Source organism: Ochotona princeps, chromosome 16 (assembly GCF_030435755.1).
Source record: "Ochotona princeps isolate mOchPri1 chromosome 16, mOchPri1.hap1, whole genome shotgun sequence".
NCBI lineage: Eukaryota > Metazoa > Chordata > Mammalia > Lagomorpha > Ochotonidae > Ochotona > Ochotona princeps.
This window is the reverse complement of record NC_080847.1, coordinates 49937838-49956822: the sequence shown is the minus strand read 5'-3', so window position 1 is coordinate 49956822 and position 18985 is coordinate 49937838. Positions and strand designations below refer to the sequence as shown.

Genomic DNA, 18985 nt, shown 5'->3' with positions numbered 1-18985 from the left:
CAGAATCTGAGTGACCGTTCCTCCTGTGCCATAGAGCTTGACACAGCCAAGGCCTTGGGGTGGGGTCCAGGTGACACAAAGATGTTCTCCATCTCTCTCTCCAAGTCCTGCCAGCCCTCCATTTCCACACTCCCACAGGACCTCTGGGAGAAAAAAAGATTCCCTCCTGGGGCCAACCGCCTTCCCCCTGCACCATCTCTTCTTTGGCACTGTGCAGGGGAGAGAAAGATACACCTTGTAGGTAGAATCTGCCTTGTGGGAAAGGGCTCAGAGAGAGAGAGATGGTGCTGGACTTGGGACCCATCCATGGGACTCCCCCACCCACTCACCACATCACCTCTGTGCCTTTCCCCTCCCAGCTGCTCCCTCTCTGACACCACAGTTACATCACAGAAACAGCCCCGCACAACAGACCTGTTTCTGACACATCCCGCTAGCAAACCTCACTAGCAGGGGTGCTTGGCCACAGGAATGAAGCCAGAGGGCAGGGCTGGAGGAATCACTTATATGCAGCCACCTCAAGAGTGTCTCACCTAAGGCCAGACTTCCCACAAAAGAGCCACCCTGAGGAAGACAATGATGTCAGGGATGCAGGTGAGGCGAAAATGCACAGCCTCCAGTGGTCCCAGGTCCCATGAAGGAAGGAAGAGAAAAATGGGAGATTTCAAGAGATGAGAGCAGCATGAGATGAGTAGCAAGAGATGAGTAGCACATGCTGGATGTGCTACTGAGAGTGGTGGGTGTGTAGGACAGAGAGACCCTGGGGAGATGACCCAGGGATCATCATCAGACAATATGAGTAGTCATCCTGGATCTGTGTCTCATGTGAGACAATATAGTTCAAGTGGGAGGCAGACACTGAGACACTGCCTGGGGTGGGCAGCTGTGTGGGTGATTGCAAGGGTGTGAGACTGTGCACTCAACTCTGTAACTGTGTGTGTGTGTGTCTGTCTGTCTGTCTGTCTGTGTGTGTGTGTGTGATTCTGTGGCCACAGGTTGAGCTATGATTGTGTCTAGTTCTGAATGTGAAGATTTTTCCATGACAGTGACTCCCATTAAATGACACTGAAATCTCCCTTGCGCCTCAGCGTAGGTTCTAACAGGCAGTACTGGTGGTTGTCTTGGAAACTGTGAGTGACCCAGGGACCCGCCTGCGATTTCTCCCAAGAGCAGAGTGAATTAGCACTTATGGACTTCTCAGAGAGAGTGGGGGAAGATGACTACAGGCTGGGAAGGCACTGGAACTTCAGGCTGCATCTGCAGATCACGGCTTCTCACCTCCCCTGCTCAAAGTCTGCACCTTCCTTCCTCTGGCCCAGCCTCGCCTTGTCATCAGGCCAGAGAAAGGAAGGACAGATCTGAACACCGGAGGAAGGCCACAGGGAGACTTTGTTCAAGGGAATTAAACCACATCAAACAGGATACAACAAATGTAGTCTCAACACAAGCTGAGCTTATAACCACACCTTGTAGATTTTGACCAGTTCTTTTCATGTCCTACACCCCCCTGCGGAGGTCTTGGAACTATGCTCTTCACAATTTGCACACATTCCCTCTGTTCTGTCGCTCATTTTTGAAGGACTGATTTGTTGGAAAGACACAGAGATGCATCCATTTGGGGAGTGGCTATGGAAGTCACTTAGAAGTCACTTGAAAGTCACTATGGACTATGGAAAATCTCTTAATCTCTCTTTAACTCTTTCAAATAAATAAGTCTTGGAATAAGAAAATAAAGAAAAAAGAAGTATCCAGGACTTAACCAGGCACTCCAGTATGGAAAGCAGGCGTCCCGAACCCTGTGCCACATACCCACTCCACCCACCCAACACACACACACACACACACCTCTTTACACATGTACTTTCTCCACGGAAATAAATTTCTGTATTATACACCCTCATGTTTCACATTCACCAGTTCAAAAGTAAAAAATTATCAGATGGTATATTCCAGAAAAAATCATCCCTCTGATGGCTAAACTCACTTTAGACACCCTATACACACCAGGACTGCATGCTTCCCACATTTAAAGTTCCTCTATTCCTGAGATTACCCTATGAAGTAAGAGTCCCTGACAATCCACCTTTACTGGTTAACAGGCAGGGGGAGTCCAAATAACGGATCTACCATCTCACGCCTGGAGAGGGCTACAGTCAGGACCAGCAGCAGGGAAGCCTGGCTCTTGACACCTCCTCTTAAGTAGAACCCTATTGGTCTGTCAATGAAACTGGAACCCCTGACTGTGCTGGGGTACAAAGAAGGAGTCTTCAGAGTTGGCCCTTTGACCCCTAACTTGCTGAACCCAGAAACTACTACAGGAGGGGAACCAACAGTCAACCCAGCACCCTCTCACCCATTCCCAATTCCCATAACAGGTCCCGTATACACGGAATGTGTCCTTGTGTATCGGTTCTTCGGTGACCATCAGAGGGGCACCTGCCAATTGTTTCAGGTGAGTACCCTACCTACAATTATGGGTAAGGATGGAGGATTATCAATACAGATGAGACTTGTATTGTACCTAGGCAAGTGTTACACTGCTGTGAGATAAGCAGCCAATACCTGGTGGGCATCCTGGGCCTGGTTAATGCCAAATTTGTGTTAATCATACCAATGTGCCGGCATAGTTACCTACTCTATTTTTTTTAAGTCATGAGGGGGCAGATGCTGGCTTGCAAGCAGGTGGGGACTGTGCACAAACATGCATGGGCCCCAAGCATGCAGTGCCCCAGGGCAGTATGCCACACCATTAGAAGACTTGGCTTGAACCTGCACACTCGTGTGCATGGGGGGCACAAATTTCTCAGGGAAGTGGATCGGGAGATGTGTGAGAGGAAGGACTACTGAGGGAGAATGTGACCAATGAGGAAGGACTTATGGGGGACTTACACCAACAAGGTTACTAGACTTGCAGGTAAACAAGGGAGCTGAGACTGGGTGGTTTAGAGAAGAGAAACTGAAGGACCTTTCAGAGCCAAACCCAATACACCCATCCACATGCAAGACCTGAACTGGGCCAGTTGGCTCACATGAAAGCCATGGCTGGAGGGCCTGTCTGGCAGGGATCAGCCACACAATACCCACCAGTGAGTGTTGGGGCAGGGGCCTTGATACTAACAGGCACCTGGGAGAACTAGACCTGGTAGCAGATAGTGTGGGGGATTTGTGGGTTCACCCTATGGGATTGCCATATCAGCTGGTTTGCTCAAGGGCTGAGGGTGGTGACAGGCCAAGCTAAGCATGATCATGGAATTCACTGATATTCATGGGAAGTGGGATTGGGAATAGTCTGAGCTGGCCCAGGCTGCAGCACTTACAGGTGCACTCAAGAATTAGAGGTGGGCTTGACAGCGTGACCTAGTGGCTAAGGTCCTCGCCTTGATCCCATATGGCTGCTGGTTCTAATCCCGGCAGCTCTACTTCCTCTCTATCTCTCCTCCTCTCAGTACATCTGACTTTGTCATAAAAATAAAATAAATCTAAAAAAAAAAATTAGAGGTGAGGCGGGCCAGGCTACAATATGTACCAAGACATGCAAAGCCCAAGACTGGGGGCAGACTGTGCCTGGTAAGGGCCTAGCACTTGCTGCCATGAGTGAGATCTGGGTCTGGGATTTGGCCTGATAGGGGAACTTGGGAAACTCCCCTGATGGGTAGTAGCTCCCACTGGTGAGTATTTGAGTCAGGGCTGGGTGTTCGTCAAGTTAGGCAAACCTGCTTCACTTGTTGAAGGGTATGTGGATTGGCTTGGAGGGGTGGGGAGGTGGTGAACAGGCCAGGCAGGACCAGGTCAAACTATAGCACACTGGCATGTGCAGGAGCCAGGATGTGATGTAGGCTATGCCAGGCTAAGCTGTCACACTTACTGTTTTGCATGAAAGCCAAGGATGGAGGCAGGCTGGGCAGAGCCGGGCTCAGGAGCCACCAGCAAGAGTTGGGGCTGAGGGCGGACTGGGACAGGTCAGGTTGCATCATCCAATGACAAAAGCCAAGACAGGGGATGGGCTATGCCAGATTAGGTCAGAGCAACCACCAGCATGCACAAAATCTGTGGTTAAGACCGGGCCTGGTCAGGGAGCTAAGGGGATGCCCTAGTTAGGCTGCAGTTCCCACTAATGAGCATGAAAGACTGAGTGGGGGCAGTGAACTAGGCTGGACATGGCCATAGCACCCTCGGGTGTGGACTGGGCCTGGGGTGTGCCAAACTGGGTTAGGCTCTAGCACCTGATAATGCTCATAGGAGTCAGAGTGAGTGAAGGACAGGCTGGACTAGGTCTTGGCACCCACTGAACCACACAAGAGCTGGGTCTGGGGTAGGCCAGGCAGGGCTTGGCTATAGTGCCCAATGGTAAGAATTGGAATGAGTATGGGTTGGTCAGGCAAGGCCACTGCACTTGCCACAGGAGGTGGGCTAAGTCAGGCTGAGCTAAAAATCCACCAGTATGTGCTAGATCTACGACTGGAAGGTGACCTGCTAGAGGAGCTTGGGGAACTGTCAGGATGCAGTCCTTGCAGGTAAATGCAAGAACCAAAACTGAAAGCAGCACAGACCAATCCGGGTTATAGTACCCACCAGTTTACATATGGGTCAGGTCTGGGGACAGACTGGGCTGGACCAGTTCACAGCATCCACTGGAAGATGTAGGAACTAGGATGGGGTGCAGAACAGGCCAGGTTGGGCCACAATACCAGCCAGTTCACATTAGAGCTGAGACTATGGGCTGGCTGAGCTGGATTAGGCTGCAGCACCCACCACAGGATGAGATGGAACTGTGGGTAGACTGGGCTAAGCCAGATTGTGGCACTCACCAGTGAATGCTGAGGTAAGGCGGACCATGCCAGACAGGCCACAGCATAACCAGCACATGCAAGACCCAGGGTGGAGAGACGAAAGCCTGATAGGAAAGCTGTGGGGATTCCCCTGCCGGGCCACTGCTCCTGCTGGTGAGCATTACAGCTGGAACTTGGAGCAGACCAGGCAGGGAAAGGGATACAAAACCCATTGGCCTGCGTGTGAACTGAGTTACAGAGAGAGACAGGCTGGGCTAAGCAACCATACCCACTGGTGCATGCATGAGCCAGAGTAAATGCACACTAATCAGGCTTTGCTGCAGCATTGGCTAGTGGGTGCCAGGACTGGGTCCAAGTCCTGTCATGCTAGATCACAGATTCACCTGGAAAGTGCAATATCCAAGACTGGGAGTGGGCCTAGTAAGGAAATTGTGGGCATCCCTCTAGTGGGCTGCAACTCCCATCAATGATCATTAGAACCAGGGCTGGGGGTGACCCTGGCTGGACAGGTGGTACCTCCTACCGGCATGAGTGTGAGCTGGATAGTGGGGCTCGTTGGACTGAGCTAGACTCCAACATCCATTGATGTGTATGAGAGCTGAATGAGATGCAGGAAGGACTGGACCAGTCTGCTGCATATACTGGCATATACAGGAGTTGAGGCTTGGGCAGGCCTGGTGGAGGTTATTGGGGATTGCCCCAACTATACTGCAGTTCCCACTGGTGTGCGTGAGGGCTGAGTGTGTGGTAGGCAGAGTTGGGCTGGACCACAGCACTGGTTTGCATATGAGATAAGGCTGGGGACAGAACTGACCAGGCAACTGCAACTAGTGTGTGTGTGTGTAGGCTGATGTGGGTGAACCAGAACCCTCACCGGCCGGCACATACAGGATCCCTCCACATCTGGACCACTGAACTCAGAACTCCAACCACAGAGAAAAATCACAGGATCTGTAGTCTGATCATGGAGTCCATGTGTTAGAATTTGGCCTCCTCTGTTGCTGAAACCTGTGCAGTGGACAGAATGCCCAGATGCATGTGGAGGGGCTTGTGAGATCATCAAGGACTACTGAGGACATCTAGTACCATGGAGGGCAGAACAAACTGGACAGCTCTCCTGGCCAAGCTTTGACAGCAAGTATCTGGGTAAATGGAGATGCTCAGGCAGACTATGTCAGCCAATGGACCTAGGAAGAATTTCCTCAAACTTGGAGCACTGAAATCAATAGCATCTCAGAACTATCAAAACCACTTAGGCAATATTCTTGAAATACGCTCTACATTGGGGATTCTGAGATGACATCCCTGGGTACTGATGCAATTGGGTTGCTTGAAGTAGCCTCTCTCCTTCTCTCCACCCCCCCCCCAACCACTTTCCCCAGACTCGAGAAGAAAAAAAGGAGATTGGAAAAAATTGTCTATCCACTTTCCCCGATTCCCTGATCCTCCCCACCCTAATTGGTGGCCCACATGAACATGTGTCATTTCCAACTATGTAAACAGAATAAAAAAAATAAAACACATTTGTTCAGAAAAAAAGATGGATGAGATACTCAGAGCAGGGAGGGTGACCACATGAGAGGTTTTTCATTGGGATAGTGGTGGGGTATCGGGGGTGTAGATCCTGAGGGGTCTAAGCCCCACATGTTGAGTTTGCAGTTGTTGAGCTGTGGACAGGTCATAAGTCTAAGGCAAAAAGTCAATAAAGAGAATTTAAGGGGACAGAGAATGTAGCTTTTTTTTTTTTTTTTAAGATTCACTTTATTACAGCCAGATATACACAGAGGAGGAGAGACAGAGAGGAAGATCTTCCGTCCGATGTTTCACTCCCCAAGTGAGCCGCAACGGGCCGATGTGCGCCGATCCAAAGCCAGGAACCTGGAACCTCTTCTGGGTCTCCCACGCGGGTGCAGGGTCCCAATGCATTGGGCCGTCCTCGACTGCTTTCCCAGGCCACAAGCAGGGAGCTGGATGGGAAGTGGAGCTGCGGGATTAGAACCGGCGCCCATATGGGATCCCGGGGCTTTCAAGGTGAGGACTTTAGCCACTAGGCCACGCCGCCGGGCCCGAGAATGTAGCTTTTACAAGGGACACAGACTTTTCATGGAATGCACAACCAACAGGCTTAGGTCAGTGCACGCAGCCCATTTTCAGTCTTGGGCTAAAGGACAGAATATCTTACCACTCCAGGGCAGATGAGCTCAGACAGCCCCACAGGGACAAGGATAAAATATATATTACCTGGGAAGGAAAGATCTTCCTTTCACTATGGAGAAGAGGTAGGGAAAGCTTGGCCTGTGTGCTGTGTGTGGGCCACCACAGGGAGGGGACCTGACCAATATGCTATGTGCTTTGTCTTCAGAAAGGACCCACAGCTGCAGGTGGATTTCCACACGGGCACCAGTGAGAAGTCTGACATCGCCTTCCATCTGCGAGTGTACTTTGGCCATTGCGTGGTCATGAACAGCCTTCGGTGCGGGGGCTGGGACTGTGAGGTGAAATACTCCCACACGCCCTTCACAGAGTGTAGACAGTTTGAACTGTGCATCATGGTGCTGCACAATGAGTACCAGGTGAGTGTGCCCAAGAGTGCCTGCCGTGCCACCTGCCTGGGCTCCAGGACCTGGCCCCAGGAGTCCTTGGTGACCCAGCACACACTGCCCATCCTACTATCCTACCATCCTCAGTTCTTTTCCCAGCTCTGTCCAACTTGGCTCCAGGCCAGTCCATCCACCAAGGGAGGATCTTTTCTCTGACTTCTCCCACAACCATTATTTCTACTTCTGCTATTGGGTAATTATTCATTTAACTAAATTGTTAAGATACACGTAGAAATAAAATTATTGCAGTCAGTCAATCAAATCAGTCTCATTTCACTCCTGAACCCCATTCTTCTTCCCAAAACAACCATGCTAGACCTTCCTCCTGGAGATAATCCATACCTACCCAAGCTTAGAGTGTAGATTAGACTGTGTGTATATGTACATACACATATACATACACACATATAGTATATACCTATACAAATGTGTATATGTATATATACAAATATGCACATGCATATGCAAATGTATATGTGCATTTGTATAGGTGGAGCTATCCATACATATGTAAATGTTCATATATATGTGTATATATATATATATGCTCATATATATGCTTCCCTTCTTTCGGACCTATGGTGACATAAACACTGAACCTAAGAACTAAGAGTCTATTAGTTGCCAGAAAGCATATTTCAAACTATGGAAATGCAACAAGGTGGAGCAATCCGCCTTGGGGGAGGGTGTGGGGAGGGGCAGGGGGAATCCCAGAGCATAAAAAATGTATCACATAGTGCAATTAATTAATTTTTTAAAATGAAATGCAATAAAAATATGTTTTAAAAAAGAAAGCATATTTCAAGAAAAATTTATTTATGAGGCCTCTGTCTTTCATGTTCAGGATTGTATTCATACTCCACTAGAAACATGATCAAAATTTGAACTGGCCCTTATTGATGGACATGTCGGTTGTTTCTGTTTTTTTTTTTTTTTCTTTACAAATGCTGCTGAATGCAAATGCTGTTCTGTATAACATTTTTCCCATTACCAACCTCCCCAAACTTTCACGTTTTGTTAACATTCAGGAAATGCACATTTCATATAATTATAATTTATTAAAAATAATAGATATATTTAAATTCTTATTTGAGAAGCAGTCACTCCCCCCCAAAGCCTGTTAACAGCCAGGGCTGGCCTAGGCCAGAATCAGGAGCTGGGAATTCAATCCAGGTCTCTCCATGTGGTTGGCAGGAATTCAATTACTTGAGACATCACCACTGTCTCCCAGGGCCTGCATTACCAGGAAGCTGAGCTTAGCCTCTCTGATATGATACAAGGGCACCTTAACCAACGTCTTGATCACCCATCCAACATCTTCACTTTGGAACCACTGCACTACCCAAACCTTTTCCAAACGCTAGGGTTGCATTCTTTCCCAGCAGTGACCCAGAAGAGAGCTGGACTATGAGCCATAAACACAGTGGAGGTTTGAGGAACTGAAGCCAAGGCACTCAGTGACCTTGTAGTAAGTTCCAGCCCCAAGGTCAGCTTTGTACAAGATGCAAGGAAGTCAAGATTCATGAGACACAAATCTTGTTCTAGGATCTTCTAGGCTACAGGAGATGCTAAGCAAACAAAAATAACCATGTCCACAGAGTGGTAGAAAATCACTTGAGGATGGGCTTAGCATGGTAGCTTAGTGGCTAAAGTCCTCGCTTTGCACACGCCGGGATCCCATATGGGTGCCGGTTCTAATCCCGGCAGCTCTACTTCCCATCCAGCTCCCTGCTTGTGGCCAGGGTAAGCAGTCAAGGATGACACAAAGCCTTGGGACCCTGCACCCGTGTGGGAGACCCGGAAGAAGCTCCAGGTTCCTGGCTTTGTATCAGCATAGCTCCGGCTGTTGTGGCCACTTGGGGAGTGAACCATCAGTTGGAAGATCTTCCTCTCTGTCTCTCCTCCTCTCTGCATATCTGACTTTCAAATAAAAATAAAATCTTTTTAAAAAATCACTTAAAGAGTGATCAGACACTGAGACACTTAAGGTGATCTGCAGGGGATAGTGCCATGGCTCAAGGGGCTAATCCTCACCTGCAAGCGCAAGCATCTCATATTCGTGTCCTGGCTGCTCCATTTCCCATCCAACATCCTGCTTGTGGCCTGAAAAGGCAGTAAAGTATGGTCTGAGTCCTTGGAACCCTGCACCCTCATGGGAGACCAGAAGAGGCTCCTGGCTCTTGGCTCCTGGCTTCAGAACAGCTCGGCTCTGGCTATTTCCGCCATTTGGGGAGTGAACCAGCAGATGGAGGGTGTTTCTCCCTATCCCTCCTTCTCTCTGAACATCTATCTTTGCAATAAAAAATAAATGTTTTATTAAAAAAAAAAAAGGTGATCTGCAGGGCGCGGCACGGTATCCTAGCAGATAAAGTTCTCACCTTGAATACGTCCTGGCATCCCACATCGGTGCCGGTTCTAGTCCAGAAGGCCCTGCTTCCCATCCAGCTCCCTGCTTGTGGCCTGGGAAAGCAGTCAAGGACGTCCCAAAGCCTTGGGACCCTTTACCAATGTCGGGGACACAGAAGGAGTTCCAGGTTCCTGGCTTTGGATAGGCTCAGCTCCAACCGTTGCAACTGTTTGGGGAGTGACCCATTAGACGGAAGATCCTCCTTTCTGTCTCTCCTCCTCTCTGTATATCTGACTTTCCAATAAAAATAAATAAATCTATTTTTTTTAAAATGATCTACAAAGAAAAAGAAGAAGAAGCATGTCATAGTAGATGCAATGGTCCAGCAGAATAAGCCCTACTCTGAGCCTGTAACACTTATGGTGGGGTCAGTTCAACTCGCTATAATGTGTCTGAGAGAAAATGGATGTTGTCCCAAACACTTGGGGCCTCTGTCATCCAAGTGGGGGGCCTGGATGGAGTTTTCAGCTCCCAATAGAGATGGAGGGTGGCACTGACTCTGCCTTTCAAATAAACCTTCTTTTAAAAAAAGAAGTCTGTCTATTGGGTTCTGATGCCTGAAAGGAGTTTGTGGGTGAATGATATAAGTACTAGGTCATACATGGAAATAGAAAACAGAAAGTGGGCCCAGCATGATGGCTTAGTGGCTAAATCCTCGCCTTGTATGCACCAGAATCCCATATGGGCACTGGTCCATGTCCCAGATGCTAGACTTCCCATCCAACTCCCTGTTTATGGCCTGGGAAAATAGTAGAGAACAGCCCAAAGCCTTGGGACCCTGCACCCATATGGGAGACCCAGAAGAAGTTCCTGGCTTTGGATCAGCTCAGTTCCAGGCACTGCAGCCATTTGGGGAGTGAACCAGCAGATGGAAGATCTTTCTGTCTCTCCTTCTCTCTATAAATCTGCGTTTCCAATAAAAATAAATCTTAAAAAAAAAAACAGAATACAGAATACTTGCGTGGTAGCATTCTGTATTTCTGACACACTTTCTTCCTTCCGGCAGGTCGTGATAAACGGCCAGCACTGCTACAGCTTTGCCCACCGAGTCCACCCAGCATCTGTGAGGATGATTCAGGTGTGGAGAGATGTCTACCTGACCTCAGTGGACGTCCGCTAGGGGACGGGAGTTTCCAGACATGCCATGATCCAGGAGTCCCCTCTCTCTGCGTGACCTATGGATTCCCAAAGCCAACATGATGGCTCCTCATCTCCTTGGCTATACTTGCTCATTAAAATGTTACCAAACTTCACAGGTTGTGCCTCTTGTTTTCAGCTGAAAAGAAGTTAAGGGGTAATTGCCAAGAGGGTATGGAACCTCCATTTGCACACTGTTGGCACTATCAGTTAACCCAGTAATCGGATGCTAGCTTATCAACCATCAACCAGCTGCAACGCATCTCGATCCAAGCACTAACCAGGCCCAACCCTGTTTAGCTTCAGAAATAAGTCAAGATCAGGCACATTTAGGGTGGTATGGGTATAGTCCACACAGCATTTCTGAAGCCAGCCCGGAATACCTCACTGCAGCATCAGGCTTCACCCCTTACCCTTTGAGTTCCTGCCAAGAATGGCAGCCCTTTCCTTCTAGAAGTGTTCAGATCACCTGCTTCTCAGAAAATCTGGAGAACCCTTCATTAGAGATGAGGTATTACCCAAAAATAGGCCAAGGAAGGTTTCAGATACCTTCTCTTTTTCTACCCAACACCCAAATACCATGAGATACCAACACATCAGTCATGCTATCCCTCAAGTCTTTCTTCAATTTCATTCCATATCTGAATGCAATGTCATCCTCTTTATCTCTAAACTCTTGAGTTTTTTTAAGGCACAATATCCTTCTTACATATTCTTTGTCCCAGTCTTGGTCATTTCTGTATTTTTATAATGAATCAAGGATCCCATCGTTAGCCTGCAATTCCTTTTGTGGAAATTCCTTTTTTTTTTTTTTTTTCATTGTTCTATTTCTGGGCTCGGCACAATAGTACAGCATCTAAAGTGCTCATCTGAATGTGTCAGGATCCCATATGGGCACTGGTTCTATCCCAGCAACTCCACTTCCCATCCAGCTCCCTGCTTGTGGCCTGGGAAAGCAGTTGAGGACGGCCCAAAGCCTTGGGAGCTTGTACCCATGTGAAAGACCCAGAAGAAGCTCCAGGTTCCTGGCTTCAGACTGGCTCAGCTCCAGGTGTTGCAGCTGCTTAGGGAGTGAACCATCGGACGGAAGATCTTCCTCTCTGTCTCTCCTCTCTGCATATCTGCCTTTCCAACAAAAATAAAATAAAGCTTTTTTTAAAAAAATTATTCTGTTTCTTTGAAAAGCAGAGTTACAGGAAGAGAGGGAGGGGTGAATGAGAGAAAATCTTTATTGTACTAGTTCACTTGCCAACAGCCTTCCCTTTTCAAATATCCTCAGCTTTGCATAGACTGTGCTGAAACCTCCAAAAGAATAGATTCTGGAGCCATGTCACCCTGCTGCCTGTGATCTTGCCATTTCAAATCAGATTTGAGTCCTGGCTGCTCGCATATTTCTGATCCAGCTTTCTGAAAATGAGCTTGGGAAAATAATGAAAGATGTTCCCAGTGCTTGGACCCTGGCCACCCATGATGGAGACCTGGATTGGACTCCACTCTCCTAACTTCAGTCTGGGCCATTTGGGTAGTACATCAGTGAATGGAAGATCTTTCTCTCTGTATCTCTACCTTTCAAATGAAGAATGAATAATTTCTTTTTTTAACCTTTTTAATTATATTTTTGACAATCTTTACAGAGTTAATTAGGGTAAAAAGGTTCAAGGGCTATAGGAAAGTTGGGTAAGACCATTATTTCCATATTGTTTCCTTCATGTGTCTGAGGTTAACGGGGATCTTAAGGGAGAAGCCCCACCCGGTTTCCAACCTACCCCAGGTCCCAGATTTGGGGCATGCTCTGAAATAATTGCTCAGGTGGTTTTGATAGTTAGAATGAATAATTTCTTAAGATTTTAGAATCGGTTCTGTTCTAGCAGGATAGATACTAAGTTCTCCAAAGCTGCGGGGCCCCTAGGGTGCTGTCCGAGGTGCTGAATAACATGGGACCTGCCTTCTGCTTCCAAACGAGGGACAAGCAAGGTAGGTGGGAATCTCTTAATTCTTTGTGTGTGTTTTCTTTATGTATTCATCTCTCTTTTTTTCCAATTGAAATTTTATTTGAAAGGCAGAGCATTAAAGAGAATGAGGAAGAGGAAAGAAGGAGGCAGGGAAGTAGAGAGGCAGAAAGGAAGAGGTTCCAGGTTCCCAGATTCGGATCGGTGCAGCACCGGCTGTTGCGGCTCACTTGGGGAGTGAATCATCGGACGGAAGACCTTCCTCTCTGTCTCTCCTCCTCTCTGTATATCTGAATTTCCAATAAAATAAATAAATCTTAATATATATATAAAACATGCATAGCTGCATTAAAATAAAACACTCATGTACCCAATACCAGACTTCAGAAATATATTCTTATTCTATAAGAAATCATTTATAATGTAAAAATTATTTATTCAAATAAATTATTTGAAACTCTCTAGGTTTCCCTCCCCATCGCCTCCCACATTCTCATCTCCCCAAGTAAATCCCACCTTCAATTTTCTTATTTTTATTTAGTGTTTTACCATCTATGCCTTCACAATCAGAAAACTATAAAACGTGTACAGTTGTCATGATTAATACTGGGGTGTCAGTTTACTGGACTGAGGGCGGGAAGACAGCAGCTGGACACCCTCATGGGTGTACCTATGAGGGTGTTGAGGGGGTTGGGGTACTGAGTGGGGAAACCCGCCCGGAACGTGGGTAGACACCATCCAGTCAGAGAGGGGCCATGTGAAAGTGCGCCAAGTGCCGAATTACAGTACAAGTAATTTGCAGGGGATGTCGATAAATAAATACATCCATGCGGCTGACGGGAACCCAGGAACGGGGCGGACAGCATTGAGATGGCATTGCCAATAGGTCTAGAAGCCAGAACCAGCAAGGAGTTGGCACCTGGAGAGACAAACACTAGGGAAAGTAGACAACAGAGAGGAATTCCCGATGTCCAGGACCCCAAACTGTCCAGCTCTTGAACATAAGGTAAGAACTGAGACGCGGGGACACTGTAGGTGCGTCTTCGGGGGGGGGGGGGGCGGAGGTGCGTCTTTCAAACAATGATTCCAGTCTATTTTAAAATATGAAGCTGCTCTTAAGACTACGGCAACTTCTCCCAGTCTCAACACTCCCTGAGGTAATAAAGTCATCTTCCTGACTGCCAAGTCACTCAGGGCGCGGGCGTCGGCACGCAGGCGCGTGCAGGCGCACGCAGGCGCGCTCCCCGACGCGCACGCGCCTCCGCGCTCCCGACCACACCGTCCGCTGCTCTCCGCTGCTCTCCGCTGCTCCTGTGGCCGCTGCCAAACGCCGAGCTCCCGCGGTGCACGATGTCCGAGCTCCCCGGAGGCAGCGGCGTCCCGCAGAGAGGCGCGGCGGAGGGCGACGCTCCGCAGCCCGAGGTAAGCTCCGCAGCCCGAGCGGAGCCGGGGTCGGCCTCCGGCCCGGGCGCACCCGCGATGACCTCTGCGCGGCGCCTGGCCGACACCCCCGAAAGTCGGTCCAGGACCCGGTTTCTGCGAGAGCTGTGCATGGGCTCGGCCGCCTTTTCCGGAACCGAGCGCGAAGCCGACACCTTCCCGGTGGACTGGGGGCGACCTCAGCCCCTGTTTGGGGAGGAGATGCCGCGGGCCCACGGTGGCCGGTTCCGGGGCTTGGACGAACCCAACTGGGTGTTCATGGATGCCTGCAGGGCCAGGGAGGCGGCCCGCGATGCGCGCTGGCAGGCGCGCTACCCCAACGTCTATCTGGATTACTTCACCTTCATCGAAGACCTCTTCGCCTCCGTGGCGCTCAGTCGCCTGGCTGCGGAGCTGGGCTGTGACCGCTTGAAAGACAGGGAGTAGCTAGTGATGGTCCTGGGGGGCAGGCAGAGGAGGCAGCCATTTCCAGAAACCACCTTCTCTTTGGAGCTCCCAGGAGCAGGAGGGAATTGCGCGTCAATCCTGCAGCTGGGTATTTTTGTTTCTTGAGAGAAAAAAAAAAAAAGATTTTTTTTGTTTTAATTCTCATGAAGGGAAACTAGGACAGTTCTAGCCCGAATCGAGCATCATGGGGGACGCAGAGAACGACACAGGATGGCATCTGCAGAAAAATCCTGATGGATGTTGATTTCCCACCGTCCCCTCCCCCGCACCACCTTACCTTCCTTTGGGTTTGCCTCAACTGCCTAGACTGATTTTGCAAGAATCAAGTTGAAAGCCACTTGCCTAGGAGAAGGCCTGCCTGTAGCCACCAACCAGGAAGAGGCCGCACTTCTAGACTGAGAGCTGGGAACTTAGGACTGGGTGACTGAGGGTTGAGGGACTTATGGAGGTTTCAGGATTGGCCAGCCCTTCAGGTGACCATCCCCAAAGGGGATGTGTGGGAAGATCTGCTGTGTGTGTCCGTGTTTGTGTGTTTGCAGGAATGTCTGAAATATGGGAAGAACTGTGCTTTTTCATTATCGGGAGATAATCCCCCCACAAAGCTCAGAAGGTAGAAAGGGCCCGATGAGAAGTCTCCTTGCATGTTCCCATGCCCCCAGTTCCCACTGCAACCCCACAGGTAGCCCCATCTGTAGTTTGTGAACATAAGCCTTTCTCTCTACACAACTGTGTATGTGTGTGTATATATATAGATTCCTTGACTTCTTAGTAAGTGTTAAAACCTGAGATCTGTGTAAATATGTACATAGAATTACCTGTTACCAAGGCGTGCTGTGCCCACGGTGGTTCTGTAAGACTCATCCGGTGTGGGCCACCTCCCACCACCATTCCAGGCACATTCGCAGGAATCAGGGTCGGAAACGGAGCACACAGGACTCTAACCAGCACTCCAGTAAGGGATGCCACACTGCAAGCAAAATCTTAAACCCCCCGTACCACAATGCTGACTCCAGCATTACTTTTTCCCTTTTGAGAATCCTAGCATCACTCCCACTTTCCCTTTTAGAAAAAAAAAAAGAATCCTAGCAAACTCCACTCCCCTTGCCCCATGTAGGGAAAAATCCTTTTAACATAACTCCCATCTGCTGTAGACGCAGACGCCACCAGCCTGTTGAGGTGTAGTTGACCATGTAGGGGCATTTTCTGTCATTGTTTTGCTCCATATATTTTAGATTTGATCTGGAAAGGTGGTTGGATTTTTTTTTTTCAGAGAAGTAACTATAATTTTCATTGGATTGTAACTAACTCACAGAATCCTGGTTAGAACGCACTACTGTTCCAATGTGCTACTAATGCTGTTGGTGAATGTTCCCTGTAGAGTTTTCTGTGTGGGTACTCACGCGAAGATTACCATGTACTGTATGGCATGGTCCGTGTCGGCTTTGAAACTGTTGTGAAACTCAACTTTATTCAACAACATGTAGACATGAGTTGTGTATACTCTGTTGAGGGGGTGAATCCCATTACAATTTTCCAGCTGGCGACATCAGGCATGGCCATTTTAACTGTGGCCGGTGACTGTCACATCACAGCAAAAGTTTGAAGAGCAGGGCGTCGTTCCTGTACTTGTTTCCCTGCTTGCACGGGAGTAGGATGCCCCAGCAGGGCACAGCGCGAGATGAGTAAGATGGGCCGGGCAGAGCCCCAGGTGACCGAGAGCGGATAGGCATGCATGTGAACAATAAACTTGTCCTCGTCAAGCTTGAGGTGTTGGAGATATTTGTTACTGCAGCAGAAGCTGGCTGATGCAGCCAAAGTCCGCGCTGGGGACGCTTGGGATGGTCTGCATTTACCCACTGCCTACCTGACTCATGGCCTTGTGGCCTTGGCTCAACTAGCAGAATGACCAAATAATAAAAAGCACTCTTTTTTTTTTTCCTCAGAATATTCTATGTATTTGAAAGGCTGAGTTAGGGAGAGGTCTCCTGTCTGCTGTTTCACGCCCCAAATGCTGCAACAGCCAGGGCTGGGCCAGGCCAAAGGCAGGAGCCAGGAGCTTCTGCCAGGTCTCCCATGCAGGTGCAAAATGACTTGAGCCATCCTCTGCTGCTTTCCCAGGCTATAAGCAGAGAGCTGGATGGGAAGTGGAGCAGCCAGGACAAAAACTAGTACCCAAATGAGATCCTGGCACTGTAGGGGGCAGCTTAACCAACTGTACAACCCCAGCCCCATGGAGCTCTCTTTAACAAGCACATTCTGATGGTTTCTCCTTAAACTTTAAAGACGTATTTATTTTATTGGAAAGACAGAGCTACAGAGAGGAGAGACAGATCTTCCATCCACTGGTTCACTCCCAGATTGCCACAACAGTTGATGCTGAGCCCATCAGAAGCCAGGAGCTTCTACCAGGCCATCTATGCAAGGAACCGTATAGGACACAAACTGGTGCCCATAGGGATGCTGGTGCTTGCAGGTGGAGGATTAGCCAGTAGAGCCACCACACAGTTACAGTTTAATTGAAACCCAAAGAAATTCTAACCTTCAGGTGTCCATCAGCACAATTGGAGCAGGAAACAGCGAAGAAGAGCCCAGGGTGTGCGGGCCCTTGGTGCCCTAGGGGCTTCAAGGAGACCACAGACACCCAGGGCTGGCTCTGCCCCCCGTGAGTCAAGGTTATGTCTAGAGAAACAGCTGCTTCCTACCACAGAAGCATGTGGAATTTTCAGAACTGAGATTTCTCTCCCTTTTTTTAAGATTGATTTATTTTTATTGGAAAGGCAGGTTCCAGAGAGAAGGAAAGACAGAGAAAGATCTTCTGTCTGCTGATTCATTCCCCATGTGGCTGCAACGGCCAGAGCTAAGCTGATCCAAAGCCAGGAGCCAGGAGTTGCTTCCTGGTCTCCCATGTGGGTACAGGGTTCCAAGGCTTTGGACCGTCCTCCACTGCCTTCCCAGGCCACAAGCAGGGAGTTGACGGCAAGTGGAGCATCCAGGACACACACTGGTGCCCATATGGGATCCTGGACATGCAAGATGAAGATTCAGCCACTACGCTATCACACCAGGCCTGGATTTCTCTCCTTTATCAGCAGCTTAATTGCCAATTGTTTTGCTTCTAGAAAATTCTGAAGTGAGTAAAAGTGAAGCCGTTTCCAAGGCCTGTCTGGTGGCAGCTCCTGGACTCCTCTCACATGTCACTGTCACACAGGAGAGGGGGCAGGACAAGTTAGAGCATGGTCTCTGGGGCTGGCCTTCCTGGGCTCACTCAGTGGCGCGACGTTGGCCAAATGTGGCCCTGGTGGTATTTCACTACATTTCTATTACTCCCTTTGTTTTTTCTCCCTTCCCACATCAGTGATACGTTGTATGCCGCGGGACTTAGATCTATGGAGGTTTGTGAGGGGAGGAATTCAAGAACCAGGTTCCTGGGTGGTATACCACGCAGTTTAGCAGGGCCGTGCTGACGCATACACACTCCTGTCGGTTCTGATCATGATGGTGACAACTTGAACTCAGCTCCCCTCTGAGTTCTGGAGAAATCCTCCCCCAACAGGTCACAAGCAACAAGAGGAGCATCCATGAGGAAGGCAGAGCCAACCCCTCCAGGTGGGCAGACCAGAGGCAGCATTTGGCAGGAACGGCAAGGTTCTCCCCTTTCCTTGGCTGGTAAGAAGCAGCCACATGTTTCTCACCACCTGTAAGGAAGGACCGCTGCAGGCTCCGGTTCCCAGGCTGGTGTCAAGGCCCTGTGTGGATGGAAAAGGGAATCATTGCATGGTTCCATTGCCCCTGCTTTCTCCAACCTTCGTGAGCAGCCCCAAAGGGAGCACAGTCAGCCGTGCTCCCCTCTGATCCTGTCCCTTCCACACCTGCCCCGTCTCCCCACTGAGGGTGGCCGCCGCCCCTCCAGCTCCGTCCTGCTCGTGGCCTGGGTGCTGTCTCATGTCTCAGAGAGACACAGGGTCTCATGCAGAAGGAAGGAGATGGTGGTGGCGGTGAAGGTGACCCTTACACTTCCAGGTCACAGGCACCAGGGTCGTCTGGCGCCCTTGAGCTGGCCAGCCTCACTCCCACAGCTATAACTGCAAGGCCCTTGGGGCATGGAAGTGTTTGTTGGTTTTGCTGTTGTTGTTTATGTTTACTTGGAAAAGAGAAAATGAAAGGGAAGACAGAGAGAGATCTTCCATCTGCTGGGTTGCTCCCCAAAAAGTAGTG

General features: G+C 49.2%; 1 protein-coding gene across 1 annotated transcript; it reads left to right on the top strand.

The window, feature by feature from the left end:
- Window positions 1-573: 573 nt before the first annotated feature.
- Window positions 574-11050, top strand: LOC101526434 (galectin-10-like). Its single transcript, XM_058674475.1, has 4 exons — window positions 574-594; window positions 2376-2452; window positions 7153-7363; window positions 10804-11050. Exons 1-4 carry the CDS (start codon window positions 577-579, stop codon window positions 10915-10917), a joined length of 420 nt encoding a protein of 139 aa, XP_058530458.1. The 5' UTR covers window positions 574-576; the 3' UTR covers window positions 10918-11050.
- The last annotated feature ends 7935 nt before the right edge of the window (window positions 11051-18985 follow it).

Bases quoted from the DNA above. Each gene is read 5' to 3' on its own strand.
- LOC101526434 (XM_058674475.1), top strand. The intron at 2,453-7,152 runs GTGAGTACCCTA...CTTTGTCTTCAG, and splicing joins GCACCTGCCAATTGTTTCAG to AAAGGACCCACAGCTGCAGG. The intron at 7,364-10,803 runs GTGAGTGTGCCC...TCCTTCCGGCAG, and splicing joins TGCTGCACAATGAGTACCAG to GTCGTGATAAACGGCCAGCA.